The 18,833-nt window shown below is 41.3% G+C and overlaps 1 protein-coding gene across 6 annotated transcripts in view; it reads left to right on the top strand.

Moving 5' to 3' along the window:
* Window positions 1-18,833, top strand: part of NRG1 (neuregulin 1) — a 298,874-nt gene that overhangs the window by 255,594 nt on the left and 24,447 nt on the right. For all 6 annotated transcript variants that reach the window (XM_050329946.1, XM_050329944.1, XM_050329945.1 and 3 more), the window contains 2 exons: window positions 6,776-6,905; window positions 13,701-13,759. In XM_050329946.1, the coding sequence (XP_050185903.1) occupies window positions 6,776-6,905; window positions 13,701-13,759 (189 nt within the window). The remainder of the gene's footprint in view (window positions 1-6,775; window positions 6,906-13,700; window positions 13,760-18,833) is intronic.

Here is an 18,833-nt window from a genome sequence, read left to right on the forward strand (position 1 = left end):
CAGTCACCTCTCTAGGCTGTAGGGCAACCACAGATGGTTGCAGTACTGCTCTTCTCACTGAGTGGGCAGGGCCATGACACCAGTGGGAAAGCCTGACCTGCCCGGTGATTTGGTTCAGTCACTTCTCCTGAGGTTGCTACCTGTGCCTTGGCATGCAGAAGAAGGTGGCTTCTCACCTATTCAACAGGCGTTTTCTCTTCCGTGTGCAGTGGCTCCCTTAGGAGTAGGACAGGGAGAGGAGGAACTGGACTATCTGGGCAGCTCCTCTTTCAGTCTCCTTTACAGTTTCAAGGGTGCACCTGCACTGGTGGTCAGCAGCCTGAAGGGACCCTTCAGAGCTCTGTGGAGGAGCTGTGAGATACACAGGAGTAAGGGTACCCCTGATGGAGCTCCTCTCAACAAAGGTAATATGTGTTGTTTTGCATGGGATTTGCCCATTACAAATTTCCAGCCCAATGAGTTTTGTAGCTTACCTTGCTGCACTGCAACCATGGAAAAGAGTAGGTTGTGACCTCTGAAGCAAGGTGAGCAAGGAATCTTTTCCTACAGTTTATTTGGCCACCCAGGTTTTCCACGATGGGATGTTCTCCAGTAGAGCAAAGGATTCCATATCGGATAAGGTTCAGTGTATCTTGATAGTTGCATTCAGCTGCTTATCTGCTGTCTGCTTTAATCCAAGGTCTCTAAGTTTACAGACCCTCACACTCATTCCTGGTATTTTCAAGGTTGTTTCAGAGTCCCTCTATAGTAAAAGCACTTCCTTTTCTGTCTGTCTGTTTAGCATCCCTGAGCTTAGACCTGTTTTTCCTGCACTGGTTCAATCTATGCATATTTCCTCTGCACGTCCTTTCTTCTTTTCTTCTCCTGTCCCTCCCCACAACACACACATTTTTCCTCCTCAGACCCTCAGGTCTGTCATTCCCTTGTATTTTGCTGTTCACATCTCCCTTGACCAGGTGGGGAATGTTTTCTAAAGGCTCTTGCAGACCTTTTGCTCATGCTTATCACACAACCCTCAAGTGAAAGCTGACATCTCTCATGGCAGTGAAAAAGCATGCCTTGTCTCAAAGCTCAGCTTCAATCAGGTCTCTCCCTTCACTTGAAATTCTTCCACAGCCCACGTTTTCCACCCTTTTTCTGAAAACTCCGCTCCGCAAGCAGTAATCGCATTTCCTCGCTGACCGCCTGTGAACCGTGTGCGTCTGTGCCCGTCTTTGCTGCACCTCAATCTGAAATGAGGCAAGCAAACAACAATTGTTCCTGATCAGCCACGTTCAGCCTGTGTCACCTCTTGACCCTCCGTGGTGAGCCAGATGCTGTGCAGGTCCCGCAGTCGCGCGCCTGCCAACTGGGTCAGTCTGCTGGCCCTATCGGGGAGGAAGCCATCGGGTGGTGCAGCAGGCTGAAAGTGTCTGTGCTTTGTTTTTCTTTTCTTTTCTTTCCTAAGGTTGGGTTTGTGAGAGGAAACCACCGCTGAATCCATGTTGTAGGGAGAAGAGGGGCATGCCGGCTTGGTTCAGCAAGAGTTTATTTGCTCTCAGTCTTTCCTGAAGTTTCTATCTTGCAGACCCCGGTGATTTCCTGTTTCCTTCTTTCTGGCCCTGATCCTCATGAAGATAGTGTCGAAGTGAGAAAGCACTGTCTTAGGGCCAGAGAATAATTCTACTAACTTGTAAGCACTTAATTCCAGATGCTGGCTAAACACATCCTTAAATGATCTCCTGTGAAGTTCCCAGGAATCTGTTACACTGCATGTTATTTGCAAAGATGGAGGCTGAAAAAATTTTTAACTGCACTGAACATCCAGTTTAGTGTATTACATCACAAAAGCAATGTGAAAAATTCTGAGTAGCCCCAATAAACATACCGTAAATGTCTCATATAGAGATTTGGCTGTTTTGCTTTTTGTTTGTTTTTTTTTTTCTCTCTCTCTCTGGTGTTTATGTGTTGATGTTGGCAGGTTTTTTTAAAACTACAGAGCTACATGAATGCAGTTTCAGGTCTGGAACAATTAAGTATGAAGCATGTGAAACATCTTTCTATACATCTGGTAAAATGGAAATTCTTGTCTCTTCAGAAAGGGGCTAGTTTTTGATTTCTCTCAGGTTTTGTCTTCTGTTCTGCTGGCACCAGTGCCTTTCATCATTCAGTGCAGTACAGAAATGCCAAGGTTTCCTGTATTGCAAGTTCATTGCAAGTTGGGTGCATCAGGGAAGTCGGAGTGAGTTGAAGAGGCTCAGTACTCAGTGGGAAGAAAATGTAAGTGGTTTAATGGAGATATAGAGGAATTAAGTGCTACAGACAAGGTTACACAGGAAATCAATCTACCCTGCAGATCAGGGCTGTACATCTGCAAACTGCACATCAGCAAGTCAAGAGGGAGTTGGATTGTGCTTTCAAATAAATGAATGAACTTCAGATGAGGGAATGCAAGCTAGTAAAGCCGACTTTCATCTGGGGGCATACACTTCCTCACCCCAAATCTTGCTTGTGTGTGGTGTCTCCTCACCTCCTTCACTCCATGCAGGTCCCTTCTTCTTCCATTGGCATGAGCTGCAGATTCACAAAAGGAGACTGGATAGGTGTCCATTGAGACAGACCTTCCAGTGAGAATGGCAAACCTTTGTTTGTGCTGCAGCTGCTGCTTTGTCTCCATAGAGTCATGAGCATCTCACTGGCCCCCTTGCATGACTTTGAGTGTGTCCTTTGATTTTACACCAGCTTTGCAGAAACTCAGTTGAAAGAGGCATGGATACTATTCTGTTTATGTTGCAAAGCCGTTCCATCTCAGTCTGACTTGAGTCAGAGATCCCTCAGGTCTCTTCTGAGTGGACTGTCTCACCTGTGCAGGGTCTGGGAGTCTTGGTGCTGTAGCCACTCAATATCAGAGGGTTTTTTTGGAAAGCAAGAAACAGAATGCATTTTTCTGTTTCAAGACAAAAGAGAGTCAGAGATTCCCCAGGTAAGCACAGTTGTATCTGCTTGACATGAAATGATCCTAAGGTAGTTTTAAGCAGTAATTCGCCTTTTAGAGAGTAGCTTTTAAAAGATGCAATAGCTTCTATTTTTGTTCTTGTTAACATCTTTAGGCAATTCCCATGGATGGGAGTAGATCTCACTGTTTTTCAGTACCATTGAATATTTGCATTGATAGGGACTTTGTTCGCACTGCCTGCAGTTGCTTTTTTAAATATGGTGCTTCTGTGTTCAAGGAAGAGGGAGGGGAAGGCAGAGTGTGCAGTGTTTTCAGATGTTTATCTCGTGCATGATATTTTCAAATGGTAATTTGCATGTAATTCATGTAATTTAGTCCCTTCAGTAGGCCAGTGTTTGGTATAGGGCTCTATAACACAGCGACTTTTCTATCTTGTGCTTGTATAGCTGAAGACATTACGGAAAATAAAGGAGGTACAAATTTCGAGTAGGTGAAGGAAAAACAACACACAGATACATGGTCTACAGCTGTGCTTTACCTCACCACTGCTGGTCATTCCCAGTGTACACCCTCCAAGCCCATTGTCTGCTATAGATGTACAGAAAGGCAGTATTTGGGGGCTAGTTGTGGACTGTATGAAATGGACTCTGATGAACACCTGCTCCCAAACGCCACATTTCTTCCGTTATGTATCTTTAAGTGAAACCCAAAACCATAGTTAGTGTTTCTTGTACTTAATTGGCAAAGTAGACTTAGAGTGCATACACTGAACACTGGCTATATGCCATAAAAACTATGCATACTTTGCAAAGAAAAATTAATATGAGAATTAACTCACTGGAGACCTTTTTCCTCCCCTCACACCACCATAAAGCTCAGGCAGACTGAGACTACGGTGCCAGCAGATCAGTAATGCAGAGAAAATTCTTGTCCAAGATTTATACAACAGTTCTGAACATGTGATGCCAAAAACGTGGGTAAAGACACTCCTCACAAATATGTGTAAAGCCCTTGTATCATGAGGCTTCTCTGAGAGCTGCAGATTTTTCCCGTCTCTAGTAATCAGTTCAGAGCAATTGCTGCTGTCCAAATCTCACTTACATCAGCTGGGAAGTAAATGTTACTTTGAAACCCTTCAGTGTTCTGCTTTTGATTGAGCTGTTGCTTAAAAAAAAAAAATAATGAAAAAATAAAAGGCAGTAAGTGAGATTATGGAAACAATTACAGAGAGGTACAAGCCCACTTGTACCACTTGTACTATATCTATCTTCATTTTTCAATTTAAAACATTCCATTAGCCAGCAGGATACAAAATAGTGTTTTTTTTTTTAAAAAAAAATGTTGGGGGTCTTTGCCTTTCCAAATTAAGGCACCATCTTTCTGAGCCTGAGAATCCTCAGAAATGTTGATCCTCAGAGTGCTTGTCTCAAGGTTGAAGTGTGTCCTTTTGCTTTTTAATAAGGTAAAAGCACACAAAGGTGCTTAGGCTTTTAGCAGGGATAAGCCTAATATTGAGTTTACCTGTTGGGACTCACAAAGGCTTCAAAGTATGCATTACTGTACAGATGGAATTTGCTCTACCCACATTTGTCAGTCTTGGGTCTTGGTATGACACAGCCTAGTCACATCAGGCATCTCGTTTGGGATAACAATCCAGGCTCCTTTCAAGCCAGTAGAGAAGGAAGGGCTCTTCTACAAGGCAAGTATCCCCACCCTGAGATTCATGTCAAGGGTGGTTGTCAGCCCACTGACATCAAGCACAGAGGGCCCTTCCCTGCTGACGGGATGGCAGTCTGTTGGCCAGCCTTTTGTCAACGCTGGGTGCAAAGCCCTGTTTGAACCGGTGCTAGCTGAAAGAGTGTCAGACTACTCTTAAAACATGACCCCTTTTCCTGCCCTTGGACAAGACATAAATTTATCCTCGTCTGAGAGGTTATAAATCACACTTTGAGGGGCCAGGAGAAAGGAATGTGTTATTAAGAGGAATCAGTGCTCCATGTTTGCATTTCATTAGCACTAAGAGGCCCCAGCCAGGATCAGAATCTGGGGAGATGTGACACAATGGGTGGGTGCAAGCGCAAAGCAGGAGGGAGTTTTGAGTTTTGAAAGAGGTCACAGGAGGTTTTTTCCTGGCCTGTTAGAGTAGGGCACCCCATGAAAGTAAGGCAGCATGGAAGAAAGAGAAAGAAGCTGATACATTGGTGATTAACTGCAAAGGAAGGAACAGATATGGGAGATGTTAGCTGCACAGTCAGATGCAATTTAATGGAGTAAATCAGAGGACTTAAATATCCCAGTCACTATCTTATGTTTCATTGAAACAAGATAGGTAAAGCTGCTCTGAAAATGGTGCCAGCCAAGGTGGTCCATTTTCCCATGTACTGAGTGCTAAAAATGCATGCATGTACCTGGAAGAAAATGGGAAATGCATGAAAATCAAATGTGACAGGGACTACATCACACTACCACTCAAAATGTGTTAGTGGTATTTGTTGATAGCCAATCTGCTAAAACCATGTTTTCTTCAGACTGAAAGTATGCAGGAAATCACCTCCTGTAAACGTGCCCCTTGGGGACCTTTGTGTTAGAAAAGGCTTTGAATATCAGACAACTTCTGTGTTGTATGGAGCTTTCTAGTAACTCCAGTGGAATAAGTCACTACATAATAGCATTGTTTCACCTGAGGATAGAAACTGCCTTTCAGAAACAAAAATGACCTGAAGTTGTGTCAGGGCAGGTTTAGGTTGCGTATTAGAAAAAGGTTCTTCCCCCAGAGGGTGGTTGGGCACTGAACAGGCTCCCCAGGGCAGTGGGCACAGCACCAAGCCTGACAGAGTTCAAGAAGCATTTGGACAATACTCTCAGGCACATGGTGTGACTCCTGGGCGTGGTCCTGTGCAGGGCCAGGAGTTGGACTCGATTATCCTTGTGGATCCCTTCCAACTCGGCATATTCAGTGATTCTGTGAAAATATTGGGATTTTTTGAGCACAGTAACAAAATTTCTTACTTCTATATGTCTGGACATGTCTAAACAAAATCCATCCAGGAATCTTCACCACTTTTTACGGTTTGCAGATAGCCACTTCAGTCAGTTTTAGCCATTTAAAATACTCCATGATCATGAACCCATCTGCAGGAGATGCTAGGTTGGCCTCTGGATCAAAGATTCCTGCAGACACAGTGGTGACAATTGTATAAGCACAGGAAGGTTCAAAGCCTCCAGCATCCCTGTCCTTTTCCTCCTACGTAGTTGAACCAGGGTAGCCACAGCTCTCATTTATGAGCTAGGGGAGAGACATTCAGTACTCAGCCTTTCACCCTCTCCCTTGGGAAGAATGAAATAGCTGGACTGAGGGCTTGAATCAGCACAGGGCCTCAGATCAAACTTCCTGAAAAATACCTACTTCAGGGCTATGCCAGGAAGAAATCTCATCCAGGTCCTGATTTTATTGGACGCTGTATCAGCAATCTGTAATGACTCTCACACCCTAAAATCACTGGAATGCAATCAATGCAATGTAAGTTGCCACACATAAATGATACATTTTTTAATTAAATAGATGTGAGTGTTGCAGAAATTTAAGGTCACTTCATGGACAAGGCTAGGGAAAGCCTCACTTCTTCCCAGACTGAGTGTGAGGACTGTGTATGTCCGAGGTGTGTATTTAAACTCCACTCCCTGTGTCAGTCAACAAAATACAAGGGCAAGTAATTAGTGCTTGTGTTAAGACTTGCCAGATCATCCCTAACCTTACTTCTTCCCTCTCATGTAAGTACACTTACCAGTCAGAAAGAAAAACAGCCTCTGATCCATGTTTTTTGCTCTTGTCTTTTCCAGCCACTTCCACATCTACAACTGGGACAAGTCATCTCACAAAATGTGACGTAAAGCAGAAAGCCTTCTGTGTAAATGGGGGAGAGTGTTATATGGTTAAAGACCTCCCAAACCCCCCAAGATACCTGTGCAGGTAAGAAATCCTACTTGCCTCTTTTTTTGGACCCACTGGTTTTCACAAATGGTTTCTCTTCAAAGGAGCACCCGAACAATTTCTTCTTCTGAACTTGCATTTCTTCGTTTTTACCCATGTGGATGTGAAAATAACGTACCAAGACTGACCTCTGTGTTCTATATATGAGGCATAGCAGAGTCTAACCGGGAAATCTTTCCACACCATAATGGCACAGCAACCTCCATTGATGTTTACATGGCATAAAGTAACACAACTTGAGCCTTATTGTTAGAAATAATGAAACAGATACTGTAAACTCAATACACAGTATTTAGAAGAAAAAAAAAAGAAAGAAAAGGTGTGTGGATCACTGAATTGGATAATTACCCTTTGTACGGGAGACACTGTTGTTTTTATTGTCTGATGTAGTAACTGAGCACTTTCTGAGGAGATCAGATTCATAACTGGTTGTTGTCTTTAACTGCATAAAAAGCACTGAATGTCATGTTAATTGGTGGAGGTTGCTATCTTGTGTGAAGATCTTGATTCAGGAAGTCATATGCATTTAATTTAAGGGGGTGCTTTTGCACCTTCCTCAGGTCCTGGCCTGTGCTGTTTTGGACTATTACAATAGTCCCTTGTGTTGGAGAACACGCAGGAAGAGCTACAGCACTGGAGTTCATCTCCTCCCTGCGATCACATCATGTAGCATTTATCCCTGGAGATGAACTAGTCATAGGGACTGCTTCTCTCTAGCCTGAGAGGTAACTCAGCGTTTAAACCTTGAGAAACATCATTGGTACCTAAGAGGACTGAGTGGAAAGGATGCACTTTTGTGAGACTATTCCTGTTTTTCTGGCAGGCAAGAGATGGTGGTTGGTAAAGGCTGTCATCAGCTGTAATTGCATCATTTTTCAGTCTCCTGGGACTAAAAGTGAAAGAACACTAATTGTAAAGATAACTTTGGTGGGTGTGTTAGGTGAAGGTCTATGATGCTTTCACTAGGCCAGGAAGACATTGACTGCTTGTCTCTGTTGTTAATGTGAAAAAAAAAAAAAAAAAAAGGTAAACAAACAAACCAAAAAAAGCCACCAAAACCCCCCACCAAGCAGCACAATGTTCTGGTTTACCTGCAAGTTTTCTTGGGTTGGGTTTTTTTTTTTTTTTCGGTAGAAGAATGATGTTACCTGCACTTCATGGGCTTTGTTTTGCTTTGGGTTTTCAGATGGCTGTGCTGCTGAAAGTGATGTTATGTTTCACTGATTTTAGGATCATTTGTAGCTAAAGTGAATATGGAAAAGTGTGCTGTGGTGGGTTCGATCCTTTTCTGAGAGAGAGATTTGTCTTAAATGTGCATGATCATTGTAAACCAGCAGTACAAGATGAGCAGTTTGACATGACTCTTCAGAGCGTGTACAAGAGCCTACCTGCGTGTTTCAACTTCCTATCCAAATACTGTTCAGAAAACTCCAGGGCAGCAGAGCTCAGCATCTGTGAGACTTGCTAATCATTAACATTGTCTTGCCAGTTTCAGAAGTGTCCCCTTTTCACTGATATGGGGACTTTTTTTTTTTTTTTTAAATTCAGAGATCTGTATATGTTTTTTGATTATGTTATACACTGGCTAATTGTTTTAATAATATATGTCAGAGACATTTGAATGAAGTGGGTGCTTTTTCCCCCTATTGTAGGCAAGAAAGAACCTTTAATTCTGGGGCTGGATTTGAAAGAAAAGGCAATTCCCAGATTTGGCAGATGTGCCTCTCCTTGGGTGGTCCAAGACCTATTTGGAAAAAGCATCAGAGCTTTAAAGTTAGAGAGGGTGAATCTCATTTACAGTAAGGCAGTGGAGAAGAATTCTTATCCTGAGAACTGTCAGGGCCACTACTATTTTGCAGAGCCATTTGCTATGCTCTCTGCTACTTGCCAGAACCAAAACTTTATGTTGTGTAGTAAAACAGGACACACTACAGCTACAAAGGAAATAAAAGCGTGAGTACTTAAAAGTGGGTACACTGGGAAACTGAAAAGACAAAACACAGTTTTCTTCTTATTTCATTAAAAATACAGATGTCTACTTTTAATTCTAGAGCATTCCAGTGTTAATTAAAATAAGTATATAGTCACTACACATTGCCTTCATTGTTCTGAGAAAATAAATCTACTCCCAGAACATGCCTGTGGAAACAGAATGCTTGAAATATGGTACTTGCTCTTCATATTTCTGCCTCAGTAGCAAGTTCACATTTTTCCATATGGTCCATCTGTTGAGAGCAAAAACAAAATTTTTAAAGCATGAGCCATATCATTCTAAATTGGTTTTATCCCTAACCAAAAAAACATGACTCAGATTCAAAACAACCATGGAATTTTCCAAGTGATATCTCTGGTTTTGTAAATCCCCTATTCTATTTAAAAAAAAAAAAAAAAAAAAAAAAAAAAAAAAAAAAAAGAGATACCACATTCAACTTCTGTTAGAATCTTGCCATGTGTAAAACAAACAAAAAAACCAAAGATACAGACAGAATCTGATCTTGCTCTCAGGGGTACTGATGTGAACTTCGAGAAATTTTCCTGCTTTCTAGCGGTAACCACGTGAAATACTCAAGAAACATGTGAAGGCTTAGACACTGTACAGCTACATCTATGGTAGCATGTACGTTCCCTATGTGCATTTTAATTATGGCCCCAGACTGAACAGAACTGTCTCAAAATATGACAGATGAAATAGGAAGCTTTGAGGTTGCTTAAATAAATTAGTGTATAAAATTTTCGGAAGCTTCCCAGGAACATGAACCATATTTTTAAAATGCCATGGACCTGGGAAGCCTGGATGTTACTGGTTTCTTATGAGACTGAGTTCCTTGAGTCATTTCTGTTCAGTTGGAAACATGTCCCCAGGTTCACTGAAGACAGAAAGATCAGGTAGCTTTTTCAATAAATTAAAAATTAAGACCAAAATTCCTAGCATTTCTTATTACTTGAAGAAAAAATTGTATGAACATAATATCTGTTACACTTCTGAAGTGTTCTTTTGAAGTATCATACCATGAAGGCCTTGTTGGTCTGGCTAACTGATTTCTTACTCGCAGATATCATCTTTTCTAGTGCTTTTGTTGTTATTGAAGAAATGAATTTACATCTGAGTTTCACTGGATGAAAATAATGCTTCTCTCTAACTGAAGTAGGCTGCTACTTTTCTTAACAGCAGAAGACTGAATTAACTACTTTTTAAAGATATAGCCATTTTCTGTATGTATCTTCATGTAAAGGCCTTTGTAGAATAGAAATGGGCAGAAGGTTATTGAAACCAGTGAAAAGAGAAAATTTGTTTCAGCAACGCAAGAAGTTCCAGAGATATTCTTTCAAGAGGTGGGATAGAAACACTGTTTCTGACTTTGGCAGTGAAATGGACTACTAAATATGACAGTACTGTACTTCCCATGGAAAAAAAAAAAACAAACAAACAACAACCAACCAGAATGTTCTTCCAGAAAGCATTTGTTTATAGGCAGTAAATGAAGTGGAAATGTGAGTTCCTGATCCATTCAGCCGTTCCTCTCCTGCCAAAAAACAGTTTGGTGATATGCATTCAGTGCTCTGAGAAGCGTCTACTGAATGCATGAAAATGCTGCTCTTTGCAGCTACTGTGTGTAGAGGAAAAAAAGCAATTCTTCTATTATATGTGGTTCAGTATCATGGGTTTACCCAGTTAATGCAATAAATAAATAGTCCGAGTAGCCTTCCGTAAGGCAGAAGGGAAATTATTAAGCTCTCACAGCACAAACATCTACCTTTTGCTCCAGGTTGTTTGACTTCAACTAGTGTCATAAAAGAAAATGGAACATGGATAATGATCCAGAAAAGAAAAACACAAAAAGAAATAAAAGTCTGAAAACTTCGAGTAGGATACGGTGTTTCAAAAAGGATACAATCGCGAGCTGTTTGTGAACTGGAAACAGTGCTGCACTGCACATCTGAGCCATAAAATGCCTTTAGCACTCACACATCATCACAAGAGGACCGGCTCATCCCAGCTTTCCTCTCAGATGGCCCACCCTGGGCCCATTCTCAGGGGCAGGTGCTCCAGCCCGTTTGCTGACAATGGTTTCAGAGTGAGTATAAACACACCTGAACTGTTCTCAGCACCATCGCAACAGGGCTGACCCCGGTTGGTCTGGAAGTGATTTCAGCTTTGTCTACACCAGCGCTCAAGTTGTTTTCATCACCTCCACAGCTGCACCAACATCTGAAAACAAGCACAGAGGAAGCAACCCACCAATGGCCAGTTGCAGGAGCAAAGCCTGGGGCTTTTAATCAGCAGCATGTTCCTTGGGATTGTGTAGGGTTGAGCCTGAGGAGCAAGACATAGAGGTCTCTGTGAATGGAAAGCCATCCGTGCACAAATTGCCAGCTTTCCAGGGACAGTTCTTTAACAAGATCACAACAGTGGGAAATAATTTTACTCTCATTCAGTTGCACAGATGGAAACGCTTTCTATCAAAGGCATTTTGCCGTCCATCAAGGATGCAAGAATTCTTCTGTCATGCCCAGCAATATCACCTTTTCATGGCAGAGTTATCTTTGTTGCATTTTTCTCAACTGAATGTGTCTGTGGAGACTGGGATCTCTCCACACTGGTGGGTACTTATGAAAAGATGTGATCTTGGCTCTGGAGAACATAAACTCCCTTCCTTGGTAAGCAAAATAATAACAGTAAGCTCCGAAGAATTATCTGCAGATCCTCAAAATATGTGTTTTGTTATACAAAAATAATTCCTGCATGGTTTATTTGAAGAAGATACTAGTGTTTATGCCTGACACTGGTCCTCTGCCAAAGGGATTTTCTGAAAGTCCTGCTTGTGCAAGAGCAGTACCTGTGTCTCTTAGGGATAGAGGTAATTGTGGAAGAGCAGAATTTAAAAAATCAGGACAGCTTTCAACACACATGCAACTCAGATGGATTGAAGAGATGGAGGGTTGTTCTGAACAACATGCATTTGCAAATAAGAGGGTTCTTCAGCCCCTGGCAAGTAAATGATGAAGAAGTTTGAAAAAGAGCTAGCACCATGTCATCAGCAGGAGAAGAAGAGGGAGATATTCCTGCACCACGGCAAACTCATGGAGAACATCACAAAGACAAGCAACACAAGTGAGATGTGTTCAGTAAAGAAGATATCAGGCAATTTCGGATTACATACTGAGTGAGAGTGGAGGGAAGAAGGAGAAAGAAAGAAAGAAGATTGAAATCTGTATGTATTTAGTGTGGTGGACAGTCATTCACACTTAAGTCTGTAGCACTACGGTGATATTTTGGGAGCCTGAGCTCTGCCCCAGAATGGAGAATAAAGGTGAGGGAAGAATTAACAGGAAGCAGCAGCAAAGACAGGCAAAGCACAGAAGACAACTTCATTCCCTATGACCAAGGGGAAAGCTGCACTGAAGTTTTCTGCAGAAAAGCTTATGAACTGCAAGGACAGACAGCTATGGGCCTTCTTTTGAGAACACTTCTGCCTTCTCATCATAGTGACTGGACTGACTTGTTTTTCCACTTGTCAGCCATGTTGAATGTACTTCCCTTTGGGTTTGAGTTTGTCTTCTCACTTTTTGGAATATTTTTGGCTTTTCTGTGATTACTGTATTAAATACTCCTCCTCGAAGCAAATTACCAGAAAACACAATATGCCCTCACACAAATAGGGAAATCATGGTGTTTTCATAGATTTTATGTGACTGGTGAAAGCAACAGGGTGTTGCAAATTTGAAAAAAGAACTCAATCAGGTCCCTTCATGAGGTGGAATAAGCAGTCAACCGGTACACGTTTTTGCTAGCCATAATTCTTCTTCTTTTTTTTTCAAAACAGACAAGCAAAAAGACTTCCTAGATTTTTTTTTTCTCTGATGGATTTTTGTTGTAAATTTTGCAGAGTGTTATCTTCTGGAAAGATTACACTTTCTTGCCTCTTTTCTGATGATTTTTCACTAACACCTAACCAGGACATCACTTAATGCACTCCATAGACCAGCAGATGTAAGTCTGTTAGTGCAGTGGTTTTGGTGTACTATTGCTTATCACGTTTTTGCCCTTTAGGTGCCAACCTGGATTCACTGGAGCAAGATGTACTGAAACTCTGCCCATGAAAATCCAAAACCAAGAAAGTATGTTAAAATAATCTGAACTTTGCTTTCTTCCCCAACTACAGCAACAAAATCAATAGTACTTGGTGTTTTCACAGTTCAGCTGGAACTGGCCTCTTTACTCACTAATTTATGACTGATTCTCTAAAGTACAATCTGTACACCATAGCATTATTGACCTCCAAAATGTTTCTCATTTGTGTGATTTTTGATCTTTCCATTCATTCACAGATGCATTTGTTTTGCACACACTGGCAGTTTTCTCGTTTGGGAGACTGCTGTAAAGTGCAACCCTAAAAGAGCAAACTCATGGAGTGATGTACAGATCTTGTGTCCTTGCTGCCTTGTGGAAAGTGCATCCTAATACCAATTTGGGACTCTGGAATGGTGGATTTCTGTCTCACATCTTGAAACACACTTTGATCTGGATTGGTTTGGTTTTGGCTGGTTTTTTCAGGGGGGTATTTCTTTACATTTCCACAGAGCAAATGAGTTGCTCTCAACGTCTCGAGCCATTTTGACACGCTAAACCGAGATTCAGTTTCTGAAAGTGAACTCACCAAGTCATATCAGTTCACACTGAAGGAGCTTCTTTCTTAGCATATGTTCACCTCTTCTCTTTTCTCTGTTTTTTTTTTTTTCTCTACCATTTTTTTGTTTGTTTTTTCCTCTCAGGTGCCCAAATGAATTTACTGGTGATCGCTGCCAAAACTACGTAATGGCCAGCTTCTACAGTACGTCCACTACTTTTCTGTCTGTGCCGCAGTAGAAGCATGCTCAGTTGGTGCTGCTTTCTTGTCGCTGCATCTTTCCTTCAATTTTTTTTTTTTTCTTAAATCTGTAACTAGATTTGTTGCCTAAGGCCTAATATTGATTGTCTCTGCCTGTTGCATGAAAACGATAACAAAGAACGCAATTGCAATACTCTCCTGGATCGTTTGGCATTGAGATTATGGGGAAATGCAGGACTTAGGAACGCTGTGAAGTTAGCACTGAGTGTCTGACATGGACTCCCCAGTGAAACTGAGCAGAAAAAGTACAAGAATTATATTTGAAAGTCTCTCATTTTATTTGCCACAAAAAGCTAGTGAACAGGTAAAGCAGAGGGCAGCACTCACCCAACAAAAGGGACAGGTAGCCAATCCTCTCCTTCATTATGAAATTTGCATTTGGAACTACAGGTTAAAGGTTATTGAGATGTTTACTTGGTTTCTAGTGAGCACATGCCAAACAGGATCAAAGTGTACTTCCTCCTCATTGTCCAAGTTTCAGACGAAAGAGTGCATAAAGAAAAAGAAAAGAGAGGGAGATGGCTTAAACAATGGGGTCTGACATATTTTGGGTCTACTGGGGGTAACAGGTGCAAGAGATCAAATAGTTCAGATTAATTGGCAAAACAGAAGTTCCAAACACATACGCAAGCAGAGAGAGGACTTTGTTTCAGAATTCTGTTAGAATCAGCGATGCAGTCACATCCCATTAGTTTTCCCATGAAGGAATGAGTTTATTATTATTATTATTATTTATTATTATTATTATTCAGGGAGGAAACAGAAGGTACACTAAATACTTTTTTTTCCTCTCACTGGCTATAGCAAAGTTGAAGATAACACATAAGAAAATTGCTTAGATCTCACATTTTAATGCATGTGTACTAGGCACAATTAATTACTGCTGGCATCAGAATGTACTGTGATCTAAGACCAGTATGATAGAAACAATTTTTTTGATGGATTACTTGCCAGTATAGAAAGACTATAGGCTATCCTTTTTATTTCCATTAGTATATAGGACAAAAAGCTGTAAGCATTTTTGCTTAAGGGCTGGACATTTTGGAGCCTGCAGAGATGCAAAGGTTTTCTTGTATATTGATGGATGAAAAACGTCCATATATAATTCATACTGCCCATCATGGAAGCTAACCATGTAAATCCCAAGAGTAATGACTGGAGACCAGACCTCCCAGCACTCAAGTGTGTATTTTATGCCCTGATTTAAAAGCTTTATTAGTGTGAGTTATTTTTAAAATGCCTTTAGTAACTATGGATTTGAAAAATTTTATGCTGTGACAGTATTTGTTTACCAGATTTAGGTGGCCTTTCCTGGGTATTGTGGTGAAAAGTGCAGTTAAGGTTTTCTGATATTAGAAGAACAATTTAAAAGGAGGTGGTGTAAAAATATGAGATCCATTGTTTGCTGCTGAATTTACCCTGGAAATTTTGCAATAGTTGCCTGTTGATTATGAATTCATTTTCCTATCCAGGATTTAAAAAAAAAAAAAAAAGTTTAGGTGGGTTTTCCTTCATTAGTTTTTCAATTGGGATTTTTAAAAGACAGAAAGACAGTTTGAGTTTTTCTCAAGTTGCCTCCATGGAAAAGGCATAGATGCCCTTGCCTTGCTGCGAGAGTTATGCTCAGTTACAAATGCTTAAGTTAGTCTTTCCTCTCCCTGAAATGCACTGGCAGGAGAGCACACCTCCACCTACCTTCAGCTACTCTGAGAGCCTCAATGGCTGTGAGACTGACACTTCTACCCACCCTGAATCTTACGCCACTGAAGATGTGGAAATGACACTTTGGAAGGGGCTCATCTAGGGGTGCATTTATACTTAACAACAACAACAAAAATTAATGAAGAAGCATTTATATACTTTTTATTATTAAAATGAAAGAAGACCACACCATACCATTTAAGAGGGGACTTAGAACGAGAGTTGTCTTTAGGCAAATGTTGCATCTGGGGCATACAGCCAAGCTCGTATTTTCCAAGAAGTGTTGTTGATGATTGACTTAGCTCTGTAGATGCAGCTTTTGCAAAGTACAGAGCAAACTGGGATACTAAACAGCACGAGTGCCAGTAGGAAACAAAACTGTATGTGTGAACTATACAGCGCTATCTAATTTTACTTGCTTTCAGAAGGGTCTTTCTTCATGTGGAAAGACAGAGTCAATGGGATTCCAAGCCGAGTGTGCCTACTGATGAGCTGTTACCATCTTAATTTAGCTGTTGAGGAAAAGTTGGCTTCAGAAATCTGCCCTAAACTTGGAATTTGAGAGTCCTGAAATTACGAGCTTTGCCGAGGGTCTTTTGCAAGGCCAGAAAAGGGCTGCCACTGAGCATTCTGGAAATCCCTTGTCCCAAGAGAGTGCAAGGCTAACTGGCTTATCTTGGCAGTGGTTTGGTTAGCCCCAGACAATTCTGTAACCATAGTGCACTAGACATAGGTTGAAAAGGGACACAGGAAATTCGGTAGTTCTCCAATTTAAGAAAAGTTCTTCCATAGAAGTCCTTTCTGTCAGTGGAAGCATGAGCATAACTGGGACTGGATGTGAGGGAGACTACTGGAAAGCACATGTTTACACTTAACTGTTTACACTGGCTTCCAGCTCTGCAAACACCCCAAACCATAGGACAACCAGTGGTTGCTGAGAGGTGATGACTGTGAGATTCCCCACTGCCTCAGCTGACCTCCATCACTGCAGATACACCTATTTCCCCTTCAGCTGGTGCTTACTGCCTCTGTAGTCCAAGGGAAGCTGAAGAACAAAATGTGCTGGTGTTCTGCTCATCTCTGGAGCCTGCTGTCAGACCCTGTAATGTCCTTTTCTTGAGCACAGCAGTCACAGCTGCTAGCAGGTGTGCTACCCTGCCGCTCTGCTGTGACCGTTTTGACTTTGAGGCTCGTGGTCCACCACTGCTCCTTAAAGACAGCAGAAGGCTGCCCTCAGAGTGTTCTAAAAATACATCTGTTCCATGCAGATATATTTGCTGTATCTGAATGTTCACACATTCACTCCCTTGAAGTTGAGGAATCAGGGCAAATGGAGGAAAAATAATTAGTTAACTTTAAAGGTTTGGGCTAATTTTTATGTAGTTATGCATGGGAACTCTTAGAACAACACTGTGCAGAATGATCCATGGGATAAGGAACAGTGACAGAGCTGTGAATTAATAGAAGGTTGACGAAGCTTCTCTGGAGCATAATCACAGGTAAACCCTTTGTCCTCTCAAATACCCCAGACAGACCAAGGACCCCACCCAAAGGGCCAATGGACTTGCCTATTTCACTGGTGAACAGTGAATTTAGCTTGAGGGGCGTGCTCTGAGCCTTCTTGGGCATGAATTGAACATGGCCCATGCCTTCCCTCAGCATGAGACACCAGCTTAAACTGTGTCCATATCAGCTCTGCCAGCCCTGATGAACAAGATGGACTGTACCAAGAAGGGCAGAGGGTTTAGATGACAACCCCTGCCTCATATGGCCAAGATGAACCTGCTTGAGGCATTGAAGGGGACAAGAGCTGAGAAAAGCTCTGATATCCTAGAAGAGTGGCCAAAAATGCAGTTACTCTGTGATGGCCTTGATTTTCCAGTCTTTGCATATAAACTGCAGATCTTTAAAAAGTACGTTTTTAGTTATTTTGCTACCTCAGTATTTCTCAGTTTCTATATATTTCTCAAGTGTTCACATCTGTGTGAGATCTGTATGAGGGTACTATACAATCTTACTGGAAATTTTCATTTTTTAAAGCCTTTCAGCACCCTTAATTGTCCACTTTATGTGCTGAGACCAAGACCCCTAAATGATACAAATTTGAAAAATGCCATTGTGCATCTTCTGCTGAAGGTTAAAAAAGACAGTTTTTCACTATAAACTATTCAATAAATATAATTACATACTAAAATTGCTATGATAGAATACTTCAATTAGGAAAAGGCAAATTTTCCATGCTTGTAAGACACAAACACTTTTACAGGAGCCAGAGGACTTTAAATCCTAAGTTCAAAACCTGTTTTGCAGCCCGAGTACCACTGAAATGAACCAAGAGTTTTAATACAAAGTGGATCCTAAATGTCACAAAGAGACTGTATCCTGGTCCCTCAAGCAGAATTGACTGACATTTAGCAGTTCTATTCTCTGATAGCTTAGGGGATTTTGTTTCCAAATCAAAGTACATGAAAAATAATTTCTTTTTAAATGTCTCATTACCCACCGAACACATTTAATAAGAAAACTAAACAACGCTTAACAGACGCCTTGCTGCTTCAGAGTTGAAATGGGTCTCCCTGGACCTCTCTGCTGTTGCAGTTGATCCAAGTGTGTCCTTCCTTTGTCAGGTGCAAGGTCTCTTAAAAAACCCAAGGTAGTCCTCACCCCCGAATGGGCAGCTCCATATCTCCAGGCCACCCACCCATACAGATCTATAGGGTAGCCACCCCAAAGTCTGGGGGGCCCAGTAGCTGTGGCACACCACTCAGGAACAGAGCATGCAGTTCTGGGGGATTTGTTCCACATTTCCATGCACCATCCTCTTGTTCTGTAGACACTGTGCCTCAGCAGTTGTAGTGTTAAATCACTCTGGGGAAAAAAGTGCTTCCTATTTTTTTTTTTCCTCCAATACTATCATGTCCCCCCTCGAGTCACATCCAGAATGAAAACTGAGCTGTTAAAAATAATTAATTTGTTTTATTCTTAGAGCACCTAGACAAATATTCAATAGAAATCACATTGCATGCAAAAACCATGCAACAATAATTGGGTTAAATAGGAAAATATCAAAATAATAATCCGTTTATAAAATGAGAAGCGTTGGGGTATTCTGCTTTCTTTTGATCAGGTCTAGGGAATGTACCTAGGAATACCATAGATAAATAAGAGCTACATAACATGGAGATTTGAATAAGCAATGCATGTTTTTTCAGCATGTTTTTTTGTTAGGTCTTTCGGCCAGACCATATTCCCATTTTAAGTACCAACTTCTTACTTAATTATTTGAAATAGAAACTGCATGATATGAATTACTTCC

Source organism: Myiozetetes cayanensis, unplaced genomic scaffold, assembly GCF_022539395.1.
Source record: "Myiozetetes cayanensis isolate MyiCay16 unplaced genomic scaffold, myiCay2020 scf4, whole genome shotgun sequence".
In the NCBI taxonomy this organism is placed as follows: Eukaryota; Metazoa; Chordata; class Aves; order Passeriformes; family Tyrannidae; genus Myiozetetes; species Myiozetetes cayanensis.